The sequence below is a fragment of the Aulonocara stuartgranti genome, assembly GCF_965226115.1.
Source record: "Aulonocara stuartgranti genome assembly, chromosome: 23".
NCBI classification, from domain to species: domain Eukaryota; kingdom Metazoa; phylum Chordata; class Actinopteri; order Cichliformes; family Cichlidae; genus Aulonocara; species Aulonocara stuartgranti.
In genome coordinates, this window is record NC_138958.1 from 9458731 (window position 1) to 9485586 (window position 26856).

At 41.6% G+C, this 26856-nt stretch overlaps 2 protein-coding genes across 2 annotated transcripts in view; both read left to right on the forward strand.

Annotated features, from left to right (window-relative positions):
* The first annotated feature begins 1379 nt into the window (after positions 1-1379).
* ndnf (neuron-derived neurotrophic factor) lies at positions 1380-12152 on the forward strand. The gene is made up of 4 exons (XM_082523533.1): positions 1380-2120; positions 8238-8435; positions 8787-8911; positions 10001-12152. The coding sequence occupies exons 2-4, from the start codon at positions 8239-8241 to the stop codon at positions 11386-11388; spliced, it is 1710 nt and encodes a 569-aa protein (XP_082379659.1). The 5' UTR covers positions 1380-2120; position 8238; the 3' UTR covers positions 11389-12152.
* A 12018-nt stretch (positions 12153-24170) lies between these two features.
* Positions 24171-26856, forward strand: part of prdm5 (PR domain containing 5) — a 46766-nt gene continuing 44080 nt past the window's right edge. Inside the window, exons 1-2 of the mRNA XM_082523001.1 lie at positions 24171-24607; positions 25322-25405. Of these exons, the coding sequence (XP_082379127.1) occupies positions 24509-24607; positions 25322-25405 (183 nt within the window). The 5' untranslated portion in view covers positions 24171-24508. The remainder of the gene's footprint in view (positions 24608-25321; positions 25406-26856) is intronic.

Here is a 26856-nt window from a genome sequence, read left to right on the forward strand (position 1 = left end):
GTTTTCAAGATTCTGGCATGTAGCCGGGTCACTGCGTGTGTGTGTGTGTGTGTGTGTGTGTGTGTGTGTGTGTGTGTGTGTGTGTGTGTGTGTGTGTGTGTGATTCTGGGTTATTGTGAATATACGTGTCCCCAGAGTGGATTCGTTTTCACTGCTTTGTGGTGGGGTTAATAACAGTTTGAATTTGGCATCTATTTTCATCTCAAGGATGTGGAAGTCACAGCAACACTGATCATAAACCCAGGCATCACACACCTGTGTGGGTTACATCTGTGGTGTCAGTTTCTGCATCACAGAAAAATGCACTTTTATGATCTTATCTTCTCTCACTCTGTATATATTGTTTTTTAAAGAAATGATTTCCACTTGTGTGTATTGTTTAAATGTAATAGTTTAAATGCTTTTTTTGTTTCAATCGCTTATTGTGTGCCACTGTTGTCAGCATCTGTGTTTTTAAATCTGCTATGTAAAATAATCGTCATGACAACTAAACTGAAACTTTTCTGTGCTGTGCAGTCACTTGTGTTCATGTCCTTACAAACGTTTGTGTCCTGTGTGACCTTATTCTGGTAAACGCTAGATGACGCTGTTGTACCAAAACTGTCGTTCTTTTTGCTGCCAGGAGTTTGCGACACAGCAAATTTGTACCAGTATGTATGCTCATTAAATCCAGGATTGTTTTCCTAATTTTGTCAAATCATAGAAAACATTATGAAAATGATATCTTTATGTTTGTCGGTGTCTCTTTTTTCATTCACAATTTACTTGCTCTCTGTAAAGATTAAGCCTCTTAGTGCAGCTACATGCACTGGTTAAATCTTCACAAAACTTGTTTTCTATGAAAACATAAACCTTTGTTTTCGACAACTAGTAGGAAGCATTGATGGGAGGTCTGGTCCAACCTGTAGATGAAGGTGCTACTGTTGAACCAGCAGGAAGCAGCGCGAAACCTGCAGCCGCTCATGTGTGAAGATGTGCAGATACACCACTTTAGAGACGGTCCTGTGTAGGAAGCTCAGGAAACGACAGCTTCCTTTAGATCTATTGTCTTGTCATCAGACACGGACACCCATCAAGTCATAAATTTCGGACAATTCATTTCCGAGACAGTCAAGAGCTCTTATCTTGGATAAATATTTGCTTCCCAGGGCTTCAACCCAGGAAGAGACAACAACTCCAGTAATACCTCCCTGGGAATTTCCACAGTTAAACCCTGTGTTGGTGCAGGTTCACTGTCACATTCCACATAGAAAATGTTATGTCTTTATTTTGTTTTGTTTCTTGTGACGCCGTTAAAGCTGTGTGTTCTGATCATGTTTTTCACGCCCTCCCAGGTATCCATATTCCCATGATGAAACTTGCCTGCACACTGTAGCCCCGAGGGCTGCGTGACTTCAACAGGGCGCTACTGCCTAAACTAATAATTTAAAGAGAGCATCACAGTAAACAGCTTGCAAATAAAAGTATGTGGGGGGAACCCCGGTCTCTAAAAACCACGAGTAGTTAGAGTTACGCTCAGGTGGCATCTTGCTGTTTTCAGCAACACACTGCTTCTGTTCATCTAAGATTTTTGGCTTGTGGATTTGTTTCCCTCTCCTTATATGCTTTCAGTATGAGGGCCGGTCACACCTGGGAGTAATACTCAGTCTGGTCCTTGCTGGGATATTTTTTGTGGCTTGCTGCTGAAAGAGTGGGCTGGTTCTCTGTCTTGGAGCGCAGGGAAGAAGAAGAAGTTCGCACTAGTTTTGCCTCCAATCCAGTGGAGGTTTCAATAGCAGCGGCGCGGCAGGGGAGGGACGCACTGCCAGCACTCGGGATACCCACTCATACACACTCGCGCACACTCTCACACACACTCCTGCCCACCAGAGACCAGTTCAATCCACAAGAAAACTGCAAGCACGCACCAGAGTCGTCTAATCCGATTGATAGACACCAACAATAGAAGTGAAAACTAAAGGAGGGGATACTGGACACTGCAGAGGACAGCGCGTGTTTTTATTTTTTTTTATTTTTACATCAATCGATTTAGTTTTAAAGCACTTTTGTAAGAGTTTTTTTCTTTTAAAGAAAAACAGACACCATTCTGCAGATAACGTCGTCGATTCATATTGCGAGAGGTAAGACTGTCTCTTGTAAAGATTATGCATTTATTTTTCGCTTGATTTCTCTGCAGTGTAGCGGTTTGTCCGATTCTTCGAGCAATTATATGAGAAAAAACTTCTTTATTTTCTTAAACTTTTCTGTAGCTTTATTTATTTATTTATTTATTTTGTAATATGCGTGCAAGCTCCGCATGAATTCAGAGTCGGACTCTCTGAGTAAAGTAGCTGGTGCCTTTGAAACGGTTTGCTGTTTACAACTCCAGGAAGTTAAAAGTTTCAAACGCATTTCATTCAAGCCACAACTCGCATGCTTTTTTAATTCTAGTTTATTTTGTTTTGGGCTTTATATCACACGGGGCAGATGAGCTGATGAACTTTACGAAAATCCTCTTGTTTTGTGCCTCGCGACAGTTCCCATGCTCCCAGGGGTGACACAGCACCCAACACAGGCGATTTTTCTATACATGCTGTATTTCTAGCTACCTGTGCACCAATTGTGGTGTTTTCACTCTGTTCGCTTTTAGTTGTAAAATGTAAAAGTTTTATATAAGGACTACAGTTTTGATAAATGTTAGTTTCACCGTGTCACTACTGGGTTCCTTTTACGCACCTGTAAGAGCCCAGACAGGCTTTAGTGAAGCGCGTAATGAAGAACTGCTTTTTAATATAAGTGAAAAATTGGATTTATTTGACTTGTCACCGTCTGCATTGTTTCAATTAGAATTATTCCAGGCAGATTAATGATAATTTAGCTGGTGTTGGGAGTTGTTTTCCTCATTCGGTCCATGTGAGAGGCTCTCAGTCGGTGTTTAATGAGAGACATACCCGGAGTGGGGATTTGAATAACTGTATTTAGCAGCAGGGTGAAGCCACACTGCCTCCCTTCTACTTTCTCAGGAGAATGAATCATGAACAAAAAAGTCTTAAAATGGGAAGGTCTGCGTCGCATACCGTAACTAAACCATGATTTGCATATGAAAACTCTCTGGCTGAAAGAATTCCGCCAGTGTTGCTATAGCCGTTTTGCGTCCAGAGAAGTGACAGGCTTCAGTGGTGTATATACAGTCGCCTCTCCGCTGCCTTTTGTCACATATCCAGAGTCAGTGGTGGAAGATTAAGGGCGCAAAGTTTTTATTTCCTTGTTAAATTATTCATCATATCCACACACCATGCGCTTCTCCTCGTCTCCCCCCGCCCGGGCACGCTCATTGCAAAGCTCCTCATTATGCTCCCTCAGATGGACACAAGAAGAGGCAGAGCCTGCTCGCACTAGCTGCTGAACAGGCTTTCTGTGCTCCCCTTCTCTGCCTCCTCAACCAAGCACAACATACCGGATCATGATTGACTCATTTCCCACGACGGGGCCAGGCCCGTGCATGCGTACACCGGATGATGGGCAGTGGGTGGATGACTTTCCCATGGGGGGGCATTTTCTCTTGTAATCTTTAATCACCCTTGCAGCCACAATGCCAGCACATCAGTCAGAGACACCGCCACTCCCCCACCCTCAATTCTATTTGAGTTGTTTTTACACAGAAAGCGCCCCCGCGACCCCCTCATAGAGAGTTTCCAGGATGCAGAGCTAAAGGCAGGGATCAGAGATGAAATATAAAGGAGCGAAGAGGAAAGGGGAGGGTAAGAAGGAAAGGAAACTGGGCTCTGGTTTCCATGATGCTATTGTGCCAGCCTTAGTGGTTCTGATGATGTGGATAGCTCAGAAACTCAAACTGCGAGCGATGTTGTGGATGGCGAGGAGTCAGGTCCTGAGTGATGATTTAGACTTACACACAGAGTGGAGCAGAGGAATGCAATGGTTTGGACCCGCATATGTGTGCACGTATGGACACACACACACACCAGATTAAAATCTCCACTGTTGGATCAGAGCGTTTACCACAGTCTCTACCAATTTATTAATAAGCTGTTTAGCTGTCCAAGAGCACCAGACCTGATTTGGTTTGGCCTACCTATAGAACAGGTCCAGGTCCTGTGTGGTTCCCTCTTTGGCTCCTGCATATACTTTACTTACTCTAATCTCCACATTGGCCCTGAAGTGACAGCCATGATGGAGCTCGCTACCGAGGACCCGCCATAAATCTAGACTTCCTTTAAGAAAACACACAGAGGCTTCAGGTCCTGCGAGCTCATGCCAGGCGTCTTGTTGGGTGGAATCCGAAATGTCTCTTTATTTGTGTTGAAATTAAACTGTCTTTTATTCCCTCCCGTTCTGTTAATGAGCTCCATGTGGCAGCAGGCAGGAGGCTTATCCATCTTGACAAGGGGCTGGAGGGAAGGAGAGAAACAAAGTGAAGTGAGAGAGTGTAGGTGGTGGTGGGGGGTGTTTTGCGCACACACACGTGAGCATATACGTGCACGCACGCAGGACAAGGCTGGGGGTTGCATGGATATAGCCTGCCTTGTGATCAGAAAAAGCCCCATACGTGAAAATCACGTGCTTATAATCACCATGTTCTTGCTGAAAATACGCTCCTCTCACACATGCACACAGAGTCGATCAGGTGGATGAAAGTTGTGGCCAAATGGTTGCATGTAATTGATATTTTTCTCACTTTAATCTTCAGTGGATCGTAAATGATTTTGATTCTGCTACGGATTGATGTCGCTGAAATGATTGCATCCATCTGGGAGATTTAAATACAAAGTGTGAACATTTTTGTTTTGGCTGTGCACATGATTTGCTTGTAATGACCCCAAATTAGAGCTGGGTCAAAGTTGTTAAAGTAGAAACTCAATTGATAGGATGCAATTCTACAGATTACACAGGAAGGGAAAGGAGGTGGGGGTCCTTTCTTGTTTTATTTGTTTAAGACGGATACTCTAGATGTGTCAAAGACAGCCATGGGAAAGAAAATTGGGACTATTTTCACCCATTGTAAACTCCTGCATTTGTCCTTTAATCCAGTTACACAGTTCTCTAAATTCCACAGCTTGCCAATTAGAAAATACACAATGTTTTCTACAGAAAATACTTGGCAAATACCAATGAAAGTGAAACAAAAACCTATAAATATATAAATAAAGAGATGAAAGGCAAAAGCAAAACAAAGTTGACACGACTGTGGGTTACTTTGCCTTAAAATTATCCATTCCCTAAATTGGGATCATACATTCTTCCCCATTCTAATTAAACATTAGACTTTATTTGTTCCAGATGCAGCTTTTTTTAATGTGTTATTTTCGTAAGGGAACTCTGTGGCATGAGAATGGTGCAGGCCTGCATGTAAAAGCACATCCAGCGCCGGCTGTGTGACCATGTTGACTCTGCGCTGGTCCATGCAACCACAGTGACCCAACACAACTGCTCTGATATTTAGATGTCATCTCCCTGCAATATACAGTATGTGGTGTCACATGTGAAGAGCACGAGGAAGGCACGCATCAAATGTTTAAGGCAGCGGTGATTAAAAACCTCAGTGTGTGACTGCGGCGGACAAAGCCGGGTGAGGGGACGAGGCCCTCGTTGTGTCTGTGGAGTGTTTTGGGATCTTTGAAAGAAAGGCAGCTCTGAGAAATGCTGTGCATGCTACTGAGAGACTCTGCGCGTACTACCTCAGCGCTGTCTTAAGTATTATTAGACATGTCTTTGTTCCAACTGACGTGTTTCTGAAGTGGAATGAGACAGGCCGAGGCGATAAGGATCTCAAGTCTCTGTGTGAGTCAAACCTCAAAGTACCACTTAGGCGGCTTTCCTTTTGCTCTCTGAAGTCTGGCGGTGTGACGGGAGGCTGAGCTCAGACAACAGCAGAGACACTGACAGGAGCTGTCATGGGCTTTTTTCCCTGCTTGTGTTTTTAAAGGACTATAATGTAGAAATGAAGCCCTGTGTGTAGTGTGGATATTCGTCCATGCCCGAGTCCTCTGGTTTTACTTATCTGCCTCTGCTGAGGGAGGCGGTGAAGGAGGAGAAAGCATAAAGACGAACCGAGAGGAGGGGATGTGTGTGTACAAGTGTGAAAGAGATTATTTGATGAAAAAAAAAAACTGTGATCAAGGGAAGGAGACAGACAAAGGAGGGCGAGCAGAGAAAGGGAGAGGGGTCATTAAAAGGACACCATCTCACTTGCAGTAAATGGCAGTAAAGTATCTGGCTAATCTGCCATCATTACACTGATTAAATCACCGGGGATTTGGCATTCCCATCAGCTGCAATCAATGGGCAGAAATCAATAGACAGGGGATACGTGAGAGCCTCTCAGCCACATCGGCTGCAGCTCCAACTGTGGATTGCATCTCCAAACATTTTTATATTAGTGTCAATAAAACTTAAACTACATGGATTTGGGGATTTTTATATTAAGCGTTTTATGAAACGGCGTGGGTCCCCGGAGTGCCAAGCAATATCTTTTCCTTCACACATTCCTGTTTAAATCTAATCCCCCTTCCTCTCTGTGGCCTTGGGTACTCATTCAGGGGCTCTTCGTCTCTGATTCGTTCCCAGATGGTGATCAGGATTTTAAGTTAAATGTTAATTAAGGCTGAAACTAGGAGGAAAACATGGATAAGAAGCACATTTTAGCATAAAATATATTACATTGCGGACAAAAGCAGAAGCTCACTAAAACACTGTATGCATGTCACAGCTCACACTCATTAACATCAGCAGTTTTGAACCAATGTCAAAATAAAAGGAGAGATAAAACAAGGTTATTTAGAAATTCCATTAGAAAAACAGAAATCTTAGACATACTTTAGCTAATATGAGCCTTTAATATTTCCTGACAGTGTGCATTAACGCACGAGGTACTCAGTGTGGTATACAGTTTCTTGCTGAGAAGAGAGATTGATATTAATTTTATGCGCGTAAGCTAAACATCAAGTTTCAGCCTTTTCTGTAGTCAAGTAGCATAGCTTAGCATAATGAGACTGGAAACAATGAAAGCAGCCAGCTCAGCTCAATGAGGAACACAGTGGCTCAGTAGTTAGCACCGTTGCCTCACAGCAGGTGGTTTCGAGTTTGTATGTTCTCCTCTGTAGCTTGTGCATGGTACTTTAATGCTGCCAGTGTTAGCGGTGGTCCAGGGTACTTTCAGATCGAATAAATGTGAAATAAAAATGCTTAAACTTTTTCTTTTATCAAAGTTTTTTTTAATTTTTCTGTAAACTAATAATTAGAAATTTTAGGAAGAACGGTTGATTAGTTTAGCTTAGTAAAGAAAGAAAAGAATAAAAATAACCCGGCTAAAAAAATCGTTTGTGCAGGTTTTTTGTCTTTACTGTGACACATATGGAATTTCTTGTGCCAATCCAAGTCTGTATGCTAATATTAACTCAATAATCGAGGGACATAGCCACTATGACATCACACATTGGTTATGGACTCTGTATTTTGAAGTGTCAGCTGTAGCATTTTGATCTCGCCACTGTATCGGTGTGTTTTTTTGTGCCAGAAGTTTCCTTATATGGAGAAAAGGGTGGAATGCTAACATTAGCAAGCTTGGTTACCGAGCAAGCAATTTTACTCGCCTTTTTTACTCACCAAAGCTGAAGCATGAACTTTTAATCATCTGACTCACACAGCAAGCCATAATATTAGATAAAATGCTCCAAAAGGCACCACCACCACATACACAGTGAAGCGATCCGGTCTATTGATATCAAATGGCAGAGACAGGACTAACAGACAATGATTGGCTCCAGCTGTCTGTTTCGGGACACCTGTGAGTCAATGCAACTGACAAGGTTGTCCGTGTTGTGGTTATATATGTATAGGTGTGTCTATATGTAGGCATATAGACTGAAACATGGATGATGAAAGTAAACGTTATGTGAAGATGAAGGAAATTTAAACTAATGGGCAAATTCACCTGTAGCATATCAGCTTTTTGCTAACATTGAATTTGTCTTGTGGTATAAGGTCATTCACAGACTCACCTTGAGTTGAAAAGGTTTCTTATTTGTAAGGAGTCAGGCAAAGCAATGATTAACTTATTATACTCAAGAAAAGGCTAATAAAGTGCTACTTAAAGACATCTTTGTGTCATGTGGTTTTCACATCCTCATTTAAGAACCATAGAAGAAGAAGAGTGAATTCTTTGCTCAGACGATCAGGAGCATCTGCGAAAAATCACAAAACACTGAATGAAACTGAAGTCAATTTTCTGTGTCTTTCAGGATGAGGCAGTGTAAAGGTTGGAGCGTGGTGGTGCTGCTAGTACTGTTGGGGCTGGGATCTGTGGCCCAGAAACTGCCTACGAGAGATGAAGGTCTTTTTCAGATGCAGATCAGAGACAAGTCGCTATTCCACGACTCCTCAGTCATACCGGACGGAGCTGAGATCAGTGGCTATCTTTTCAGAGACACACCCAAAAGGTAAGAGCTCTGTGAGACAAACAATATCAGGGTGGTGGTTAAAAAAATGAGCCAGTTAAACCGTGTGCTGGTGACTGCTTCAATCATTGAAGGAAACATTAAACCTGGTGATGTCTACTTACTGTAAATAGATAGGAAACATCAGATGTTACCCTGTAATAGGATCTATTATGTTGATGCAAAAACTAAATAATAGATGAGAAAGTCTTTCTCCACTCAAGGCAAAACACTATATGCCACCACGTGCTTCACCTATTATAGTCTGCTCACGCCTTTACTCCACATATTATTTAGGATAATGTCAAACTATGTTGAACACTGGTGCTTATATCTGGCCTATTATTTTCACAGGTACTACTTTGTGGTGGAAGAAGACAACACACCCCTGTCTGTGACCGTGACACCTTGTGATGCTCCTCTGGAGTGGAAACTCACTCTGCAGGAGCTGCCAGAAGACGCCAGCGGAGGAGGATCAGGTATAACTGACATAAGGCAGCAGTGGAAGAGGTTAATTACACGTTATCTGGAAATATGACTATCCCCACACACAATTAACCTACGCAGTGATGTTAGGCTTTGTGTTTTCGTGGGTTTTAATTAAGTCACAGATGTAGTGTCTAGTCTGACCACTTATGAGGTCTGACTCGGCCCAGTTTGATGTCTATAATTTCAGTGGTTTTCTAGTCACCCTAAAGAATCAAAGACATTACATCCCTTTACTTAGGTCGCCTCGGTCTTCTTAAGATAAATCCCGCTACACTCAGTCTGTTTGTCTTCTTTTTTCCCTTCATTTTTTCTGTTTTTCTGCTTCACATTAAAACCTTTTCCCATCTGGAAGGTGTCCTTTCAGCAGAGGAGATCTTGCCAGATGACTAAAGCAGTGGTTTAGAGCACTGATGTGTGATGTGAGCATATATTTGAATGTCCAGACATGAGCACCTGCATGTGTGTCTTTGTTCCTGTCAGATCAAATGGGTAGTTACACTGTTGTGGACACTGACCGCGCTTCAAGAGAAGAGAATTCATCCTGAGCTGGAAGAATAATGACAAATTTGGACTCATGCAGTGGCAGTGACTTCACGAAAACTGGTGCAGAAACAGAGCAGCTAGTGAAATCTTTCCTGTCTTTGCAGCCTTTTCCTGCTAGAAATCTCTATTGGGAGTTGATCTTTGAGCTTAATTTTTAGTACACCGCTGAGCACACTCTCTCTGGTTGACAAACATAATATTATGGTTTCTTGCTCAAGCTGGAGTAAGAGCTTAGACTGTCCCTCTCACATAGAAGCTACAAGGCGCCTCTTTGTAGCAAAACTTCCCTAGAAAGGCTGAGTGAATGCTGGCCTGAGATCTTTGGGGATGTTTGGAGTGAAAACATGGCTTCCATGGGTGTGGGATAATGATCCATGAGGCTTAGTCATGATCTTGCAGCGTTAAACAGTTTTCAGTTTGGGTGGAAATTTTCTTTCATCAAAGCCAAAGAAGAAAAGAAAATATTGCAAGGGTTGTCTAATTTGGTGACTAAAGCAAACAGCTCATGTTGTGTGTGTTTGGTTTTTATCTTCCAGGAGAGCCTGAACCTCTGGACCAACAGAAACAGCAGGTGACAGTAGATGAAGGGACGGAGCTCTTCACCTACAAGGGCAATGATGTGGAGTCCTATGTGGCCACAAGCACGCCTTCTGGTCTCTACCAGCTTGAACTGCTGTCCACTGAGAAAGACAGCAACTTCAAGGTGTACGCAACCACGACTCCGGAGTCTGACCAGCCCTACCCAGAGCTGCCCTACGACCCCCGCGTGGATGTCACTGCACTTGGCCGTACCACCGTCACACTGGCCTGGAAACCGACACCTACCGGCTTGCTGATGGGCCAGCCTGTGCAGTACTGCGTAGTGATCAACAAGGAGCACAATTTCAAAAGCATGTGTGCTGCCGAGGCTAAAATCAGCACTGACGATGCATTCATGCTGGCTCCGAAGCCCGGCAGAGACTTTAGCCCGTTCGACTTTGTGCACTTTGGCTTTGACAATGGTTTCGGCAAAGACCGGGGCCTCACAAGTAACAAGATCTCACGGGCATACGCAGCCAAGCCCAGGGTATCAGACATCCAGAAGGTGTGCATTGGCAATAAAAACATATTCACGGTGTCAGACCTAAAACCAGACACACAGTACTACTTTGATGTATTTGCAGTAAATGCTGCTACCAACACCAGCACAGCATATGTGGGAACCTTTGCCCGCACTAAAGAGGAGGCTCGTCAGAAGACAGTTGAGCTGAAGGACGGCAAAGTATCAGAGGTTTTCATCAAAAGGAAGGGCAGCAAGTTCCTGCGCTTCGCTCCCGTGTCTTCCCACCAGAGGGTCACTCTTTTTGTACACACATGTCTGGATGCTGTGCAGGTGCAGGTGAGGCGAGATGGCAAGCTGCTGCTCTCCCAGAATGTGGAGGGGATACGGCAGTTCCAGCTACGGGGAAAGCCAAAAGCCAAATACCTGATCCGTTTCCGTGGCAGCAGAAAAGGAGCCTCCACTTTGAAGGTGCTTGCCAGCACCCGACCCAGCAGCAAACAGCCTTTCCCTTCACTTCCGGAGGATACACGCATCAAGGCCTTTGACAAGCTGCGCACCTGCTCCTCCGTCACTGTGGCCTGGCTGGGCACGCAGGACCGCAACAAATACTGCATTTACCGCAAGGAAGTGGCTGACAATTACGGCGAGGAGCAGCGGCGCCGGGAACAAAATCAATGTGCTGGACCAGAGACCCGCAGGAAGTCAGAAAAGGTCCTGTGCAAGTACTTCCACAGCCCGAACCTGCAGAAAGCTGTGACCACAGAAACCATCACAGGTCTGGAGCCAGGAAAGACCTACCTGCTGGACGTTTACGTGGTGGGACACAGTGGCCACTCAGTAAAATACCAGAACAAACTGGTGAAAACAAGGAAATACTGCTAAAAGACTCTGCAAAGAATAAATCTATTATAAATATATATATTAAATAAGTTTATTTAACTCTAAGTGATATTCTACTAAGGAGTGTATACAGACTGACTACTCACACAGCTGATGGGCCCGTGGCAGGGACTGAACTGTTTGTAGAGAGAGATTTCAACCTGTATATTTATGTTTACATTTCATTGTGGCACGTCTGGGTGGCCCATAGCGTGAGGTGCTTTGTTACCAGGCTTGTCATCTTGACATCATGCTGCCACTGGGAGGGCAGAACTTCAAAGAAGATCCCCCTTTTTCATTTTCTCTGTTCCTTTGTTGCTGCATGACTTTCGCTTTTGTCTGTCATATTTGTTGCATCCTTCGGTTTCAGTGTGTCAAGGAGATACAGTAGCTGCCCGCTTTGTATAGATCTGTCACCGCATATTCATGACGCATTTTAGGAGGAATTTAAATTATTTTATACTTTTCATCTCTCTTTTTAATTGTCTGTTTTATTGATGACAATAGTAACTGTTACAAGAAAATTCCAGTTTTATGAGGAAGTTGTCGTAGCTCAGACATTCCCGTGTGTATCTCAGCCAGTGTTTGCTCTAGAGCCCATCTTGTAAATGTGTTCTGTGCTGGAGATCTGTGTTATTATCACTGTATCGCTGTGTATGTGTGTGCGTGTGTATGTGTGTGTGTGTGTGTGTGTCACATGTACAGAGCTGTCCTGCCAATATTCATGTACATAAAGACTAAATATAGAACATGTAATCCCCGTGTCACCCTGGGTGTCATGTTCTTTTGCCAAGCAGTTAACATCCCTATCAGGGCTCTCAGAGAAAGAGCTGAACAGCATATTGTGATTATAGACTCAGACATCTAAATCAGGGCTGCATAAGCACAACCTAATACTAAGAGGGATTTTGACATCAAAACATGACCCTCTAAAAGATTTGCAACAGCAAAAGAACAACAACAGATAAGATATATGCTGTAAATAAGCATATATCTTAAAAAATAAAAACACCCCTTGATATCATCACAAGTGGCTAAATGAGGAAATGAGCGTATATCCTAATAGATTTAGTTTCAAGTGTATTTCTTGATTTTTTCTGGAGAACAAGTTATTGTCTTGATGATCTGCAAAGAGCCTGATCTGATTTTTTTTACCGGTGGGAGTATGAACCATCTGTATCACGTGGTCCCCGTGTAATCTGTAATTTTATAAAAAGAGTATAAATTAAAAATCGTCATACAGTGTTGTTGTTCTGTACACTAGTGCCACTGTAAATTTAAGAAAATGGAGAGCATGTAGCTTGCTTTGCTGATGGAAGATGAACCACCCATGAAAGGGAAGTGATAAATTTATGTATAAAATGATGTAAAAAAAAAAAAAAAAAAGCTGTAATAGGTTGAGCATCGGATGGGTGATTTAAAAATCCAAATTTGTACTGCAGTAGTTCTGCTCACATTACCATACATATGACATATAATAGATATGATATATCTGGTGTTTCATCTTATGTTCTTTTTTAATGAGAACAGAATATCTATGGTGTAACCGAAAGCTGCCTTAATGGCCAAATTCCACCCTTCCATAGAAATACTTGGCCTTACAGCAAAAGGTTTTCCCTTTAGCATCAAGTAATCTCCCAAAGATCTACTTCAAATAATGTCAATGCAAGGTTTATGCATATCATGACAAATTTAACCTTCTAATGTCCAATGACACCCGTTTTTGCATTTCAAACACAAATAGCCTGCAGTCTAACTCTTGGTCTGCTACTAAACATTTTTCCTAAGACATCAACATGAACACAAGAATGTTTTCGGTGAATCATAAATAAAAAACAGCCTCTGCTAATTTTGAGTCGGATTTTGCCACCTGACTTTCTGTCGCTCTGTTTTTCATTTATAGTCAAATCAATCTGAAAATAAACATGATTTAAACCAAATATGCCAGAAAGAAACAAACAGGATAGCCTTTTTGTGTCAGTTTAATCGGACAGTTTCTTACTACAACAAGTTTATGGAACTGAAATGAATGATTCAGATTGACTGTAGCTCTGCTACTTCAGCACTGATTTTGTCAAGATTAAAAATATCAAAGAATATAAACCCAAAAGTGGTGACGTCAACAAACTAACAAACTAATTACAATAGTAATTAGCTACAATAATAGCTATCAAAAATTAGCCACTTATCACTAATAGTCAAACCAAGTAACTCTGTGAACGTAATCTTGATTATATTTAAGTGGGGAAAAATGCCTTGCTCTAAAGCAAAATAAACATAAATACAATCATCAGAATCCTACTCTGGACTTCGCACTTTCCAAATGGTTTTAACTACACTATAAACATAGTGACACTGAACAGGCCACCCTCTATGAAGCAATGTCGCTGTTCATTTCCACTTATTTTTTTAAGTGCTTACACTCAAAATCCAGGCTTCAAATTCGAGGGACTTGGTGCAATAGTATTTAGTCAATAGACACATTTAATCACAAACAAGCAAAGAGAAAAGCCAGACGCACATGCATGACCATATCTACATGTACTGAGTAGTCTTAGATGAGTGGAAATGGCGCCTCTGTTGAGGCCAAGAAAAGCAGCTGTTGTTTGAGAATTGCCATGTTTCCATCCCGACCCTGATTGTGGGTAGCTGCACTCCAATTCATCAACACAGTTCACTGTCAATCAAGTGCTCCTGGTGGAGTGAGGCTCCACCTGGCTTCCATTAACCTGCCATTACCCCGAAATAATGTAAAGGAGCTTCCAGAGAGCTATGGGACTGTCATAGATATCCCTGTAAACTGCCATTAATAAAGCTGGCCAGCTCTGCTCAAATGTTATCCTACATGTGTGAATAATATCTGCTGTGTGCTAAAAAAAAAAAAAAAGTCCTCGTCTTTGGTCCACCCAAGAGGTTTAAGATGGAAAGAAATATACAGACACTTCTATTTTTCTAACATCTTTCAGGAGATCTCCTCACAAACACTCATGCAAACATGAACATACAGAGAAACCTCTATCCTAGAGCTAACCATCTGCAGGGCTTCCCGTGTTTATCTTTTGCGTGGAATCGAGTGCAGCGCTTTGATGTATGAGTTTTGTATTTATGTGTGTACATGAGTAGGACGAGGAGTGGAGACAGACATGTAGGGCCTGGATAAGTGGTGTAGTAATGACAGCAGTGCACGGAAGAGCTGGCTCTGATTCTGGGGCTTATGTGAAGTGATCAGTGTATGGAATAAAACAAATAATCTGTACATAACACCTCAATTAAACTGTGGCTGGAAATGTCATAAAATGTTAGTTGCGCCCATAGAGCCAGATGTTTGAGCTCAAAGGCTTTTGATGTCTCTTATCAAACATTTTAAACAAAGAGCTTAATTTAAAAAATAATCCAGCCGTCCATTTTCCATCCATTTTCTTCCACTTACCCAATTCAGGATCACGGGGGGGCTGAAGCCTATCCCAGCTGTCATGGGATAAAAGGCGGGGTACACCCTGGACAGGCCACCAGTCCATCATAGCACTGGAATATTATATTGCTGGTAATTTTCTGGTGGCTTAGGCGCTTTATGTGGCACAAAAAAGAAATCCTGTATGGAGGAAAAATGAACCCTCCTACTGTGTTCAAGTCAAAACTGACCTATTTTAATTTGAAATATTTCATAAATATTATCCTTTGAAAACAGTGATGACATAAAATAGATGGCTGTCGCCAGAGCCATCATCCATCATCCATCCATCACCATATTGTTTTAGCCACCATATTTGGACGAGAGGGTGGAATTCAAAGGCATCAGCCAATAACCTGCATCAATAAGCTGTAGCACCAACAGCATGAATTCAGTGGAGAGGTCCAGCTGAATAACTGATTTGTGGAACGGAGGCCTAGCAGACAGAAATCAGCTACAGTGGCCTGCGCATAATCCATTTGGATACATTCAGTATCCAGATAGATGAGAAATAACAAAAGTCATCCACCATACTGCTGCTTTGAAGGGGGAAGCTATCCATATAGAAGAGTCTATGGAGTCTACGGAGAAGAACTTGTTTTTGGAGCCAGCCTAAAGTGACAGTTAAAGAAACTGCAATTTTTGGTTCCTTCACCCCAACGGTTGTCCCTTACTTTTCACTAAGACATCTAGCTAGTGGCCGAGCCTCTGGAAATTAAAGCAACAGTCACAAAGGGAACCACTTTTCACTGGGAAAATGCAAAAATTAGTGTTCCTCAGATGATAAGTGGGTAACTGTAGGAGGTTGTTTGCTAGTCGCAAGCAAACCTCCTGCAGTCGTCCTGCTTGTTGCAGAGGTGTATGGTACCACACCTAAAATATCCCAACTTGATCTGAGGTTGCACAAACTGTGCAACCTCAGATCAAGTTGGGATATTTTAGGTTGGGCTTTTTAAAATGACTTGTTTTCAGCTTCAAACTTTTACTTTGAAAGCAAACATTCTTTTCAAGTTTAACTCATGCTTGGTGGTTAGCGAGTGTGTGCAGGCATGCCAATATCTTCTCTAAATACTGTGAGCAAGCTTGGCAATATGCTAGCAACCAAAGCATTCACACGGAGGATTTTGTACATTGCTAGGTGGGGTCGCCAACCAGTCTTTATGCCTCTGTGACTGGAGTCTAGGTCTTCTTTCATCTGTTTTATCATAGTTACAGAGAATACAGAGCTAGGTTCTTCTTATAGCTAGCTAAAGACCCATAGTTTGTGGCAGTGGTATCACTCAGTGAGTCTAATGAACGTCTCTTTCGCAGAAATCAAAAACGCCATTTTTGAAACCTGGCATTGAGAGAAATGACAACACTGTGGTCTCTGAGTCTGTCAAAAGCCATTTGCAGAGCAGCAGGTACACCATCGACTTGACTTCCTCCATTGTTGTGGTGTTCATGTTGCACAAATGATGTCACAGAAATATCGGCCAATTGCCTTGCACATTAGGTGGAACTTGATTGTAATGGAAAACAACATAAACCGAGTCGAGTCACGTCAAATTGACCAGGTACTAGTGGAAAAGGGCTTTATGTGTTCACCCAACTTAGATCTAAGAAGCCCTTCTCACTTTTACAGGGCAGTGTACCATCAAAAGGATTTTTAAGCTAACATTGTTTCTTAATCAAAACTAAAAATTGTAAAAATACCTTTACCCAAAATGATTATTTGACTGCCAGTCTAACTAGCTAGCAGTTGCTAGCAGAATGATAAATAAAACTGCCTCCCAGAGTTTTAAAGCTCACCAGTGACCATTGTTAAGGACTTTACACACAAGACGCATAAAATTCATGTGAAAATTTTGCATGTTAGAAATATCTTTTGAACTCACCTAATCTTAACGCAGCCATTCGCACCGACTCTGGAATTTTGTTGGATGAATTTGCAGCATTTATTTTTCAGATTTTTTGCATGAAAATAAACAGATCTGACCAATCAGATCTTTTTGAAGATTAATTTAACAACTGAGTCAGCGATTATTTATCGCCACTCTAATGAATAATTTAACCTCATTCTCAACAAGAAACGCAAAAAGATTATTTTAAAAGAATTTCAACTGCTGTTAAAGTAGTGTAACATTTCAGCAGATGCAGAGGCCTAAGAAAATAAACGTTTGTACTGTTAAACTGAGCAAGCCAATGTAATGTCACAGATGTGCTTTGTAGTCCTATAGCTGTTAATTTGTTGCAGAATTTCCATCACCCTCTCTTCAGGGAGGTTTCAGGAGTTGGCATTTGTGCGAGCGTTTTGTGTAAGTGTGCATGAATGCACTTGCTGCTCAACTTAGAGCTGAGTGACACTTTTGGACAGAGATCGTGAAAAGAGAGTCGAGGCTCGAACAGAATCCAAACAGAGACAGACAGCAACCAGACGGGCACGCTGGGGGGGCTTTGACTCCAGCTTCTGTTGTAGAGAAAAGTAGGGAAACACTGTTTTGTGTAAACTCAATAGCAAAGTGAATGAAGGGCTTCTGCTATCTATTGGGTTGGTACTATACTTGTGGGTGGTTAAATTAAATGATTCAGTTTCACACTGGTGCAATGTGCTGCAAATCACCAAAGTAAACAGTGTGAAATGAAATTATAATGCTTGAAAACTTGACACATGCACACAGAGGGAACCCCTTCTAGGGACTAAAGAGGCATAGACCATGATGAAAATGATTCCACTTCAGCAGTTCCAGGGATAGATCATTACCAAGGCTCAGGTCCAAACCAGCTCTACATAGCTCTGATTTAGCAGAGGGCCAGGCAAAAAAATCGGAGGCTTCCTTCCAAACCCATCCTGACCGAGAGCCCATTCCCAGGAAGGGTGGAGAGGGACCAGTGGCCCTCGGGCATTACTCGTCTCAGCCGATCTCCATTAGGATAACTCAAGCAGTGAAAAAACACAATGACTGGCTCCTGAATATGACTTTCATTTAACTCCACCATGTACTTAACTGTAAGGTCAATTTTATTATCGTACACAGAAAAACAATCCTCAACACATGATACGCATTTGAGGATGAGGAAACTGTTATGGTGCTGATTCATCTGCACTTGAGGGAGATATGTGTGTGTGTGGGGGGGCATGTGTGTGTGCGGATGTGTTTATATATTAACACTGTGCACATGCAAGGCCATGTGTGTTTGTGTACTCACTGCCATCGGTCCCTCTTGCCTGCATGGGGGTGGTCCCTAAGCTCTCTTGTGCTCATGAAATCACTTCTAAGTGCCTGTAATTTCTCACGCTTCATCAGTACTGTAATTTCAAAAGGCTCCCTCTGAAGACCCTCCTTTAGCGGCGATCTGGGGTTGTCAAATGAAAACATCATTTATCCAGTGACCTCGGAGCTTCAGGAAATGGTTTGCTGGCTATTCAACGACAGCCTTGAAATAGGGAGCTGTGGTAAGGAACTGTGGGGGTTTGTGAAACATGAAACAAAAGGTGGTCTGGCCCCTAAATCTACAGTATCAGGTTTGAGAGATTTCAGAAAAATGCACCCATCCATTTGGAAAATCTTGTGTGGAACCATTTGTATGTTTGCCAAACTGAGGCTTTTTCCCCAGTGAAAATATTTACTTAGAAAAAAAGGAATGCTGAGAGTATTTATTTCAATGCAGTGCTTTCCTTCACTGTGCCCTAAATGTGGTTTCTGTAGTTTTTGGCCTTCAGAGTCTCAACCAGCAGCACAGCAATGAGTGGCTCAGTTCCAGGGCTGGGTACGTTCACGTTCAAAGGGAATGTCCTATGGCGACCCTAACCCTCTCTTTTGGCAGTATTTTTTTTTTTAAAGTCCCCCCCGTTTTGCATTGTTTTCTCATAGCTTTAATCTTGCAAGGCATGTTGGTTAAACGGGTTGGTCCATCATTTATCGTGTGTTGGTGATTTTCCTCCAGCATTTTCATAACTGACCTGTCCTGTTGCTGTAATGACACAACTTTGCAACTTTAAAGAAACAGGCCGAGGAAATGTAGACGAGGAAGTTTGGTGTTAAGTTAGGTCTGGCAGAATGACGGAACAAAGTCATCCTGAGGAACAGGCTGTGGTGGAGGAATTGATCTATTTCACTTGGAAGACACTTTTTGTTTGACTTTTTTGTAATTTAGTTGGATTATTTATTTATTTTTCATCTTTTGTTTCAGCTTTTAGTTGAAATGAACTGGTTAAGATTAGGACCTGACCATTGTTTGGATTAAACTATGCCTTTTCACAAAAATCATTTGTTGTTAGAAAAACAAAAAAACCCCAGCTATAACTGAGTGAAGCTCAGCCATAATCCCAGCAGATCAGCTGATCTCGGTAACCCACAGTTTCTACACATCTGCAGCCTACTTCAGCAGAGAGATTTCTTGTGTGCGTGCTACTGTTTAACTTGAAGCTCTGCTGTGATGCCTTACTGAGCTGCTAGCATGTCTGTGGAGTCCTGAGCAATTTTCCCATATGAACTAAAGGTGGTGTTTGTCTTCAATCAGGTCAGGATATTGTTAATATTTCTTATATTAAGCATACAACAATAGATCTGGACTGGATGTGTAGTGGCGAATTTCTGTCCCAAGCTTTGAAAAAAAAATTCTTTCACTTCTTAATATGAGCTGTCCAGATTTATTTCTAACTTGTACATACAAACAAACGATATCACGGTCAATAAACTATTTGCTGCTACAGCGCACATTTCCATTACCGTCCTGGCTCATTCTAACCTGCTACCACACATGCGCTGTGCATATATTCTCTAACCACATATTATACAAAATCATACATGTAACATAATAACTGAAACAGTATCAAAAATATTTCTCTGTAGATTGGCTCTAACATTTCCAGCCCCCTCATTGGAGGGCGTCAAGACTGACAGTTAGCGAACACTTACAAAAGAGCCAAATAACGTTAACACTTCCGGTATCACACAAAATATTTCTCTATAGATTGGCTCTAATGTGTTCTCACTGAAATACTGTTTTTGGTTTAGGGAAGGGTTGATTGTTAAACAGAGTGCAGAAGCTTCGAAAGATAACAGCCTCAAGCACATTGTGCATCCACTGAACACTTACCTGAACTCTTCTCAAATGAGTCCAAGAGTGGATTAGACTTTTGTATTTACCCATGCAGCACTTCTAGGTAAAGTCTAGAAAGATTTAGAGGTGTAGTGCATGTGTGAAATTGGCCTTCTCAGTGTAGTAGTAGTAGGCTAGCAATACAATGCTGTCCTTCGTTTTTGTGCTTAAAAACGCTGATGGAGCACATTTACGGACAGAGCCTGGCCAGTTTTTTTTAGACGACTTATTTAGCAAGTCACAAATATACCAAAAAGTAGTACAGATGACAAGTTTGACAGTTTTACTACTATTCATGCAAACTGCTGCCATCTTGAATTGTGAAGTTGGTGTTGGTGGGGCTTCTCCAACTTTCTGACTGGAACTCTGACCTGAGGGGTCAGAATTTAGTAGAGCATTGCAGGTTTATGCCTTGAAGAACTATCTGCACTTAATCTAGCTGATTTATGTCATTTTGCTTCATAGATGACTACAACTTCATGTCATCTGCATGACATCTAGGCACTGAACCCTGTGCAACTCCATGACTATTTTATTAAACGAGGACAACTTAAAATCTAACATGAAAAAATTCAATTTTCTCACATTTAGTAGTAAATGTTTTGAGATTCTTGCTTAGACCATGGGATTTTTGGATGATTCCAGTATGCCTAAACTTAGCTCAAGATACGCTAACACCAAAAATATTGAATTATCTGTACAGACCACCACAGACTCTCACTGATCCTAAAATAACGTAATGGTGTCCCTGCTTTCAGGGAAGACTCCTCTGCGAGCCTCTTTGTGTCTTCAATGCAGGTGTTGGGGATAACCAAGGGATCTTAGTGAAAGCCGAGTGAAAGTTAATGGGTTTGAGGGTCCTCAGAGGGCACAGAGGGAAAAAGGGGTCATGACATTTGATCGTCCTGCCCTGACAGGCCAAGGCACTGACAGAGAGGTCGGGGTTGGAGGGGGAGCAGAAATGTACCAAGAAGCACATGGGTGGGGCAGGCACGCACAAAGACCCTCTCAGTGCAGTGATCAGGCTTGTCACCCAAGTGTAACCCTCTCCTATGGCTTAACTCTCCGGAATACACTGGGAATATGACTCCAAGCCACTGATGAAAACATTTCGAATACAAAAGTGACCTGGGAGGAAAAAAATCCCTATTGAAGGACATGTTTATCCCCGTTTTGAAGCGCAAATCCTGTAAAAACAGCAGTCGAGACATTCAAGCGCACCAGCTCATTGACTCTGATGTAAACGCGTACATCATGATTCAGTCTTCTTCGTAGCCGTCTACCAACGCTTGTCATATGGACCAATCATGGAGCAGTTGGGCATAGAGCCACAACATAACAGGAAGCAAGTGGCATAAACACGGGCTATAAACACAGTAAACAAAACCAACAGAGCACTGACATGCTGCTGATTAAAAGGGTGAGACGTTTGCTGAAGAGGTGTTCAGAAAAAGAATGTACACAAACAGTCGGTGATTAGAGATGATACTAATCTCTCTCTGCAGGGCGAAAGTCAACAAATCAAGGTGAGGGGGAGATAAAAAAAAAGAACATAATGGAGATAATGCGAGGTCTGTTACTTTCAGCGTTTCCACAGCACCATATTCAAGAGTTATGGTTGTTGTGAAACCACAACCAGTGTTGGCTGCTTGAACTGTTTGTCAGATAAAGAACAAAAGAAAAGTCATCTGGCATCACTTTAAAGAGCTTTAATTTCAAATGTCATGTATTCGCTTTACACTGATCCAGTCTGAAGTCCATTTTCTCAGCCTCCTCAAATAATAGTGATGCTATTCAACGTTGTTTTCTTTTTTGAGAAGTAAAGTTTTGACTTGCAGTCCATTTTAAATTAGCATTTTTACAATTACATAGTTAAACCAGCACTTTAATAGGACAGTAATGCTGCTTTTACTGGAAAACAGAACCAATAAGATAATAATCCAATGTTCCCTTTGAGGAATAATGACTCACCGGCCACTTTATTAGGTACACACTGATAGTATATGGTTGTACCCTGGAACTACTGCAAACATTCATTTTGATCCAAATTGACGTGACAGTATCACACAGTTGCTGCAGACTTGTGGGTTGCACATCCATAATAGGACTCTCTCGTTCCACCACATCACAGAGGTACCGTTTTTGGATTGAAATCTGGTGACTAGAAGCCATTTGAGTACACTGAATTTATTGTCAATCACAAGAAACCATTTTTAGGTGATTTGAGCTGCTGGAGTTGGTACACTGTGGTCATAAACGGACGGACATGGTCATCAACAATACACAGATGGGCTGTAGCTGTAGATGCTCAGTCGACACTAAGGGAACCAAAGTTTGCCAAGAAAAGATTCCCCACACCATTACACCACCGCCAGCCTAAACTGTTGATACAAAGGAGGATGGGTCCATGCTTTCATGTGGTTCACATGAAATTCTGGCCCTAACATCTGAAGGTCACAGCAGATATTGGCACTCAGCAGACAAGGCAATGTTTTTCCTCTTTCTATTGTCCAATTTTACTGAGCCCATGTGAACTGTAGCCTCAGTTTCTTTGTCTTTGCTGCTGTAGCCACATCTGCTTCAAGGTTCGACATGTTGTGCATTCAACCACAGGACGTTCAACGTCACTTAAATAACCCGTCTTCTCAATTCTGATATCAGTTTAAACTTAAGTGGGTTGTTTTGACTGTGTCTACATTCATAAATGCACACAACTGCTGCCACGTAATTGGCTAATTAGATATTTGCATTAATGAGCATTTAAAAACAAGCCGGTGAATGAAAAACATATCAAAAGAAATATAATCTGTTTGATTTGTAATTTATATATAACAGAAAGATGTGAATTAAACAGGCCAAACACATATGTACCATTATTTTGTTTTATTTCATTATTATAAAACAAAGGTTCAAAGACGTTGAGATTATGAAATGTTGGACATCATTTACCAACAATGGAAAACCATCATCCTCACTTGCAGGACACTGTCTACTTTGAAATAAATGTTTGGTTCACATGGTTGTTGAGCATTGTGGTTGAGTCTATAACAAACATCTAGAAATCTGTCTTAGCAGCCTGAGTTTGTTGGTAAACTGTGGTTTCTGGCCTGCTGTTAGGACTGTTTTAGACTGAAAGGGTCTGTCAGGCCTCTGGTCTTCTGCTTGTTGGTACAGTGTGGTTTCTGAATTACAGAACAGATATGTTCAAGCCAAAACACACAGAACATCACAATATTGTGAGGTTTCTGGGGTTAATGGAGAATGGAGTAATTGAGGGGGGCTGTATTTCTGTGCTATGTGAAGTGCAGGATTGAAGTGTATTGCAACATTTTTCTATGTAATAACTAATCTCTGCGAGCTAACGGTAAGTAGTTTTAGTGATGATCAAACTGGCACATGAAGCTCCTACAGTCTACACAACAACTGCATTAGTGTAATATATTTTCTCATTGGATGGTATGTATGAATTCATTTCAGTCTTACTTAAATGGGCAAACAGATGCTCAATAACATATCCATCTAGTTACCCTTTATGGTAGTTACATTGTTACTAAGATCCAGCATTTGTATATAGAGAATACTCAGTGCTAAAATACAACTAAGTACATTTACTCAACTACACAAAATGACTCTGAAGTACTTCTCTTTTATATTACTTCTTTTTTTTGGGTGGGAATTATTTCCCACCAAACAGTAACATCTGTTTTTTTTTTTTTACCTTATTCTTGCCATATAATACAGTGATAGTGCTGCAACCTCATATTTAGTCATGGCCAAAGATTCAAATAATGAGGTCAGTGTATGTATAAGTAATCCCTGAGAGCACAAAGCTCAAGCTTCAGTCTGCTCTTTCAGCGGTTGTTCTGGTCTTAGCTCTGATGATCTCAAAGAGAGTAGATATCACTCAAATTATTTAGGCGCATGAGTCCTACCCACCAGCGTTTCAAACCTTTTTCTTGCTAGTAATAGCCAATCAACAAAGTTGGCTCAAAGGTAAAACAGCTTGTACGATCTGAGGGACTGCACCAAGTATTGGTGTCAGATAACCACCGATTACTTTAACCTGGGAATCATGAAAAACTACTGTTGTAATGTATAAGAATAAACATATAAATGTGGAAATGAGCATAAGATGTCCACTTAGAGTTAAAAATTTGCAGAACATTAAATAAAAGTATGGAAACTTTTATCTATTCCTAAAGCTAAAAGATTCATTAAACTAATCTATGAGCTCTTAATGGAGCCTTTCATTAAGTGAGCTGTCTTTATTAAATAATGTCATTACTTTCATTTCTGTAGCTCCTCTGATACTCCTGCACAACCATCGTCAGACTGGGTAAGCTGGGAGTGCAGGCTGAATGAAACAGGCAGCAGCGTGTTGCTCGACAGAAAAGGTAGCTTCTGGTTACAAACTTTGGACCAATCAGGGCGCTGCTTCGCTTTCCTGCAGCAGGAGCAACAGAAGTTCAACCTGGACCCCTTCACGAAGAAACTATCTGCTCTAAATTCATACTGACAATGCCTTTTCACTTCCGCTGACATATCTGATAGCCAACTAATTGTCACCGAAGGAAACATTTCCGAGCGATGACAATGTTGGGCATGTATGTGCCAGACAGATTTTCCCTGAAGTCGTCAAAGGTCCAGGATGGAATCGGTCTATACACGGCGAGGCGAGTCAAAAAGGTTTGTAGTTTCTGACTCGGGCAACTTTGTAACCAGGTTTACACGCGGGAAAAGTTTCGTGTTGCTTTTTAAGAGACTCCCAGAGGTGTAGATACTTTTTTCTGTTCGCCTTTTCCCACTGATAGTCGCTGTCAAAATCTCAGCCAGAAGCCAAGGCGTCTGTGACGTGAAGTGCCACGTAGCTACAGTAACTCCGGCTGTTTCTCCGGGTTCACTTCACGTATTCCTGCCTGCAAAGAAGGCTCGTTCCGCGGATAGACATCCATGTTAAATCCAACGTAAAGATTTTAACTGTTCACGCCAATTAACTTATACATTCACATTCATGTCCCCCCACCCTTTGTTGCCATATATGCAGAAAAGGAGGTGGGAATGTTGCGGAGGATGAGTGGGTTGAAGTGTCTGTACTGGGGATGTTTGGTCATTTAAATGTGTGGTAAAAGTTGCAGAGTGTGAACATGAATACAACAAGAAGAGCGGCACAATTTGACCACGCCCCCTGGGAAGTCAAAAGGAAAAATGTCCCGTACTGAGGGACACATGTACATGTCACATTAAACAGTAGGCGGGCCCACCATTCACCCAACACTCATCAGTGCAGAAATCATGTCCTCTGGGGTGTATTATTATGGTTTAATGTCATTCATTTTTGGCTGCCACTGTTTTCTTTAAAGGCATCGTGTTTGACAAGTGATCCCTCTGTTTGTGTTAAAGGGAGAAAAGTTTGGCCCCTTTGCTGGTGAGAAAAAGCTGCCCAGTGAGTTGGATGAAAGCTCGGACACCAGGCTGATGTGGGAGGTGAATGCGCTTCTTTTTTAAAAATTTAAAACCTCAGGGAATGGAAATGCTGAATCTTCAGCCAGTTTGACAGACATCCTTCAGACCAAGTAGTTTTAACTCCAGAGTTCCCACGACTGCACCTCTGATAGCAAAAACCAAACATGTAAAATGCTGTAACGTACCCGAATCTTTCCAATTACTACAACAGTGTTATTTCTGTGATGCTGCATAACACGACAGCTATAGCTACAAGCTATATTTCAGAATAAAATCTTATGTTTAATAAGAATTTAACAGATACCGCAATCCAATACCCTGTTCAAGATTAATCCGGTATTTCTCTGCATTTTGGCCTGTGATTTTTAACCATAATAATCAGGGTGTTGTGGTGTCTTGTTGTCATGTTTAAAATGTCTGTAAGAAGTCAGTGTTGGTCTTGTCACATGGTTTCATTTAAATTTCTGTTCAAAGTCCAAAGAGATACATTTGTCAAAAAATGTCACCACCCCTGACAATAAATAGTACCCAATCCTGCAGTCTCACAATGTCAAAGCATCATTCCAAAAAATCTTTCACTGGATTGGGATCAACTCCAAGTGTTAACCACATTGGGCCAAGACCAGTCTTTGGTGAAAATTTCATTCAAATCCATTTCTAACTGGATGAGTAATCTTGCAGTACTGTGCAAACATCTATAGCCAGCCCTCATTTCCTTATCCTTTGCTAGGAAATTTGGAAATGGGTGTAACAGTTTATTGAAACATGTGCAAACATACAAGGAAATACAGTATAAATAACAGTATATATTGCATATATACATTTTGTAAGTCAATATTTGTTATGCCTGCCCTCATTCATCATCACAGTCAGCACTCTCTGATTCATGACTGATAGTGTTGCACATCTTTTTAATCCAGGTATGCTTTTACTGTATTGAAAGTGTGTTTGGGATCACTGTCACGTGAAAAAATCAAGCTGTTGCCAATCACACTTAACAGATGGTACTGATGGTGTCAAAATCCATCAATTTTGACAAGATTCCCAATGCCACTGGGTGAAATGCAGCTCCAAACCATGACAGCCTCCATCCCGTTTTACAGATGGATGCAGACGCTCAGTGTTGTTCCTCTCTACTGACCTCCATAAATACTGATGATGATTTGAACCAAAAATTACAGGTTTGGATGCAGGTCTTGTGTAACTTGGCATACCTCAGTTTTTTCTCCCTGGTTCCCTTTACTAAGAATGGCTTCCTGACAGCCACGGTTCCACTGTGACCATTTCTGGTGATGCTTCAGTGAACAGTAGATGGATCAACTGAAGGGCCAGAGGCACCTCTCAGGTCCTTTGTCAGGTCTTTGCTGGATTTTTTTCTATTTCTTAAAGTCATTACTTTCAGATATTGCTTGTCTGATGCCTAACATGTCTTCTTTTATTCTCCACTTGTCCTATTTCCACATATTTTTTAA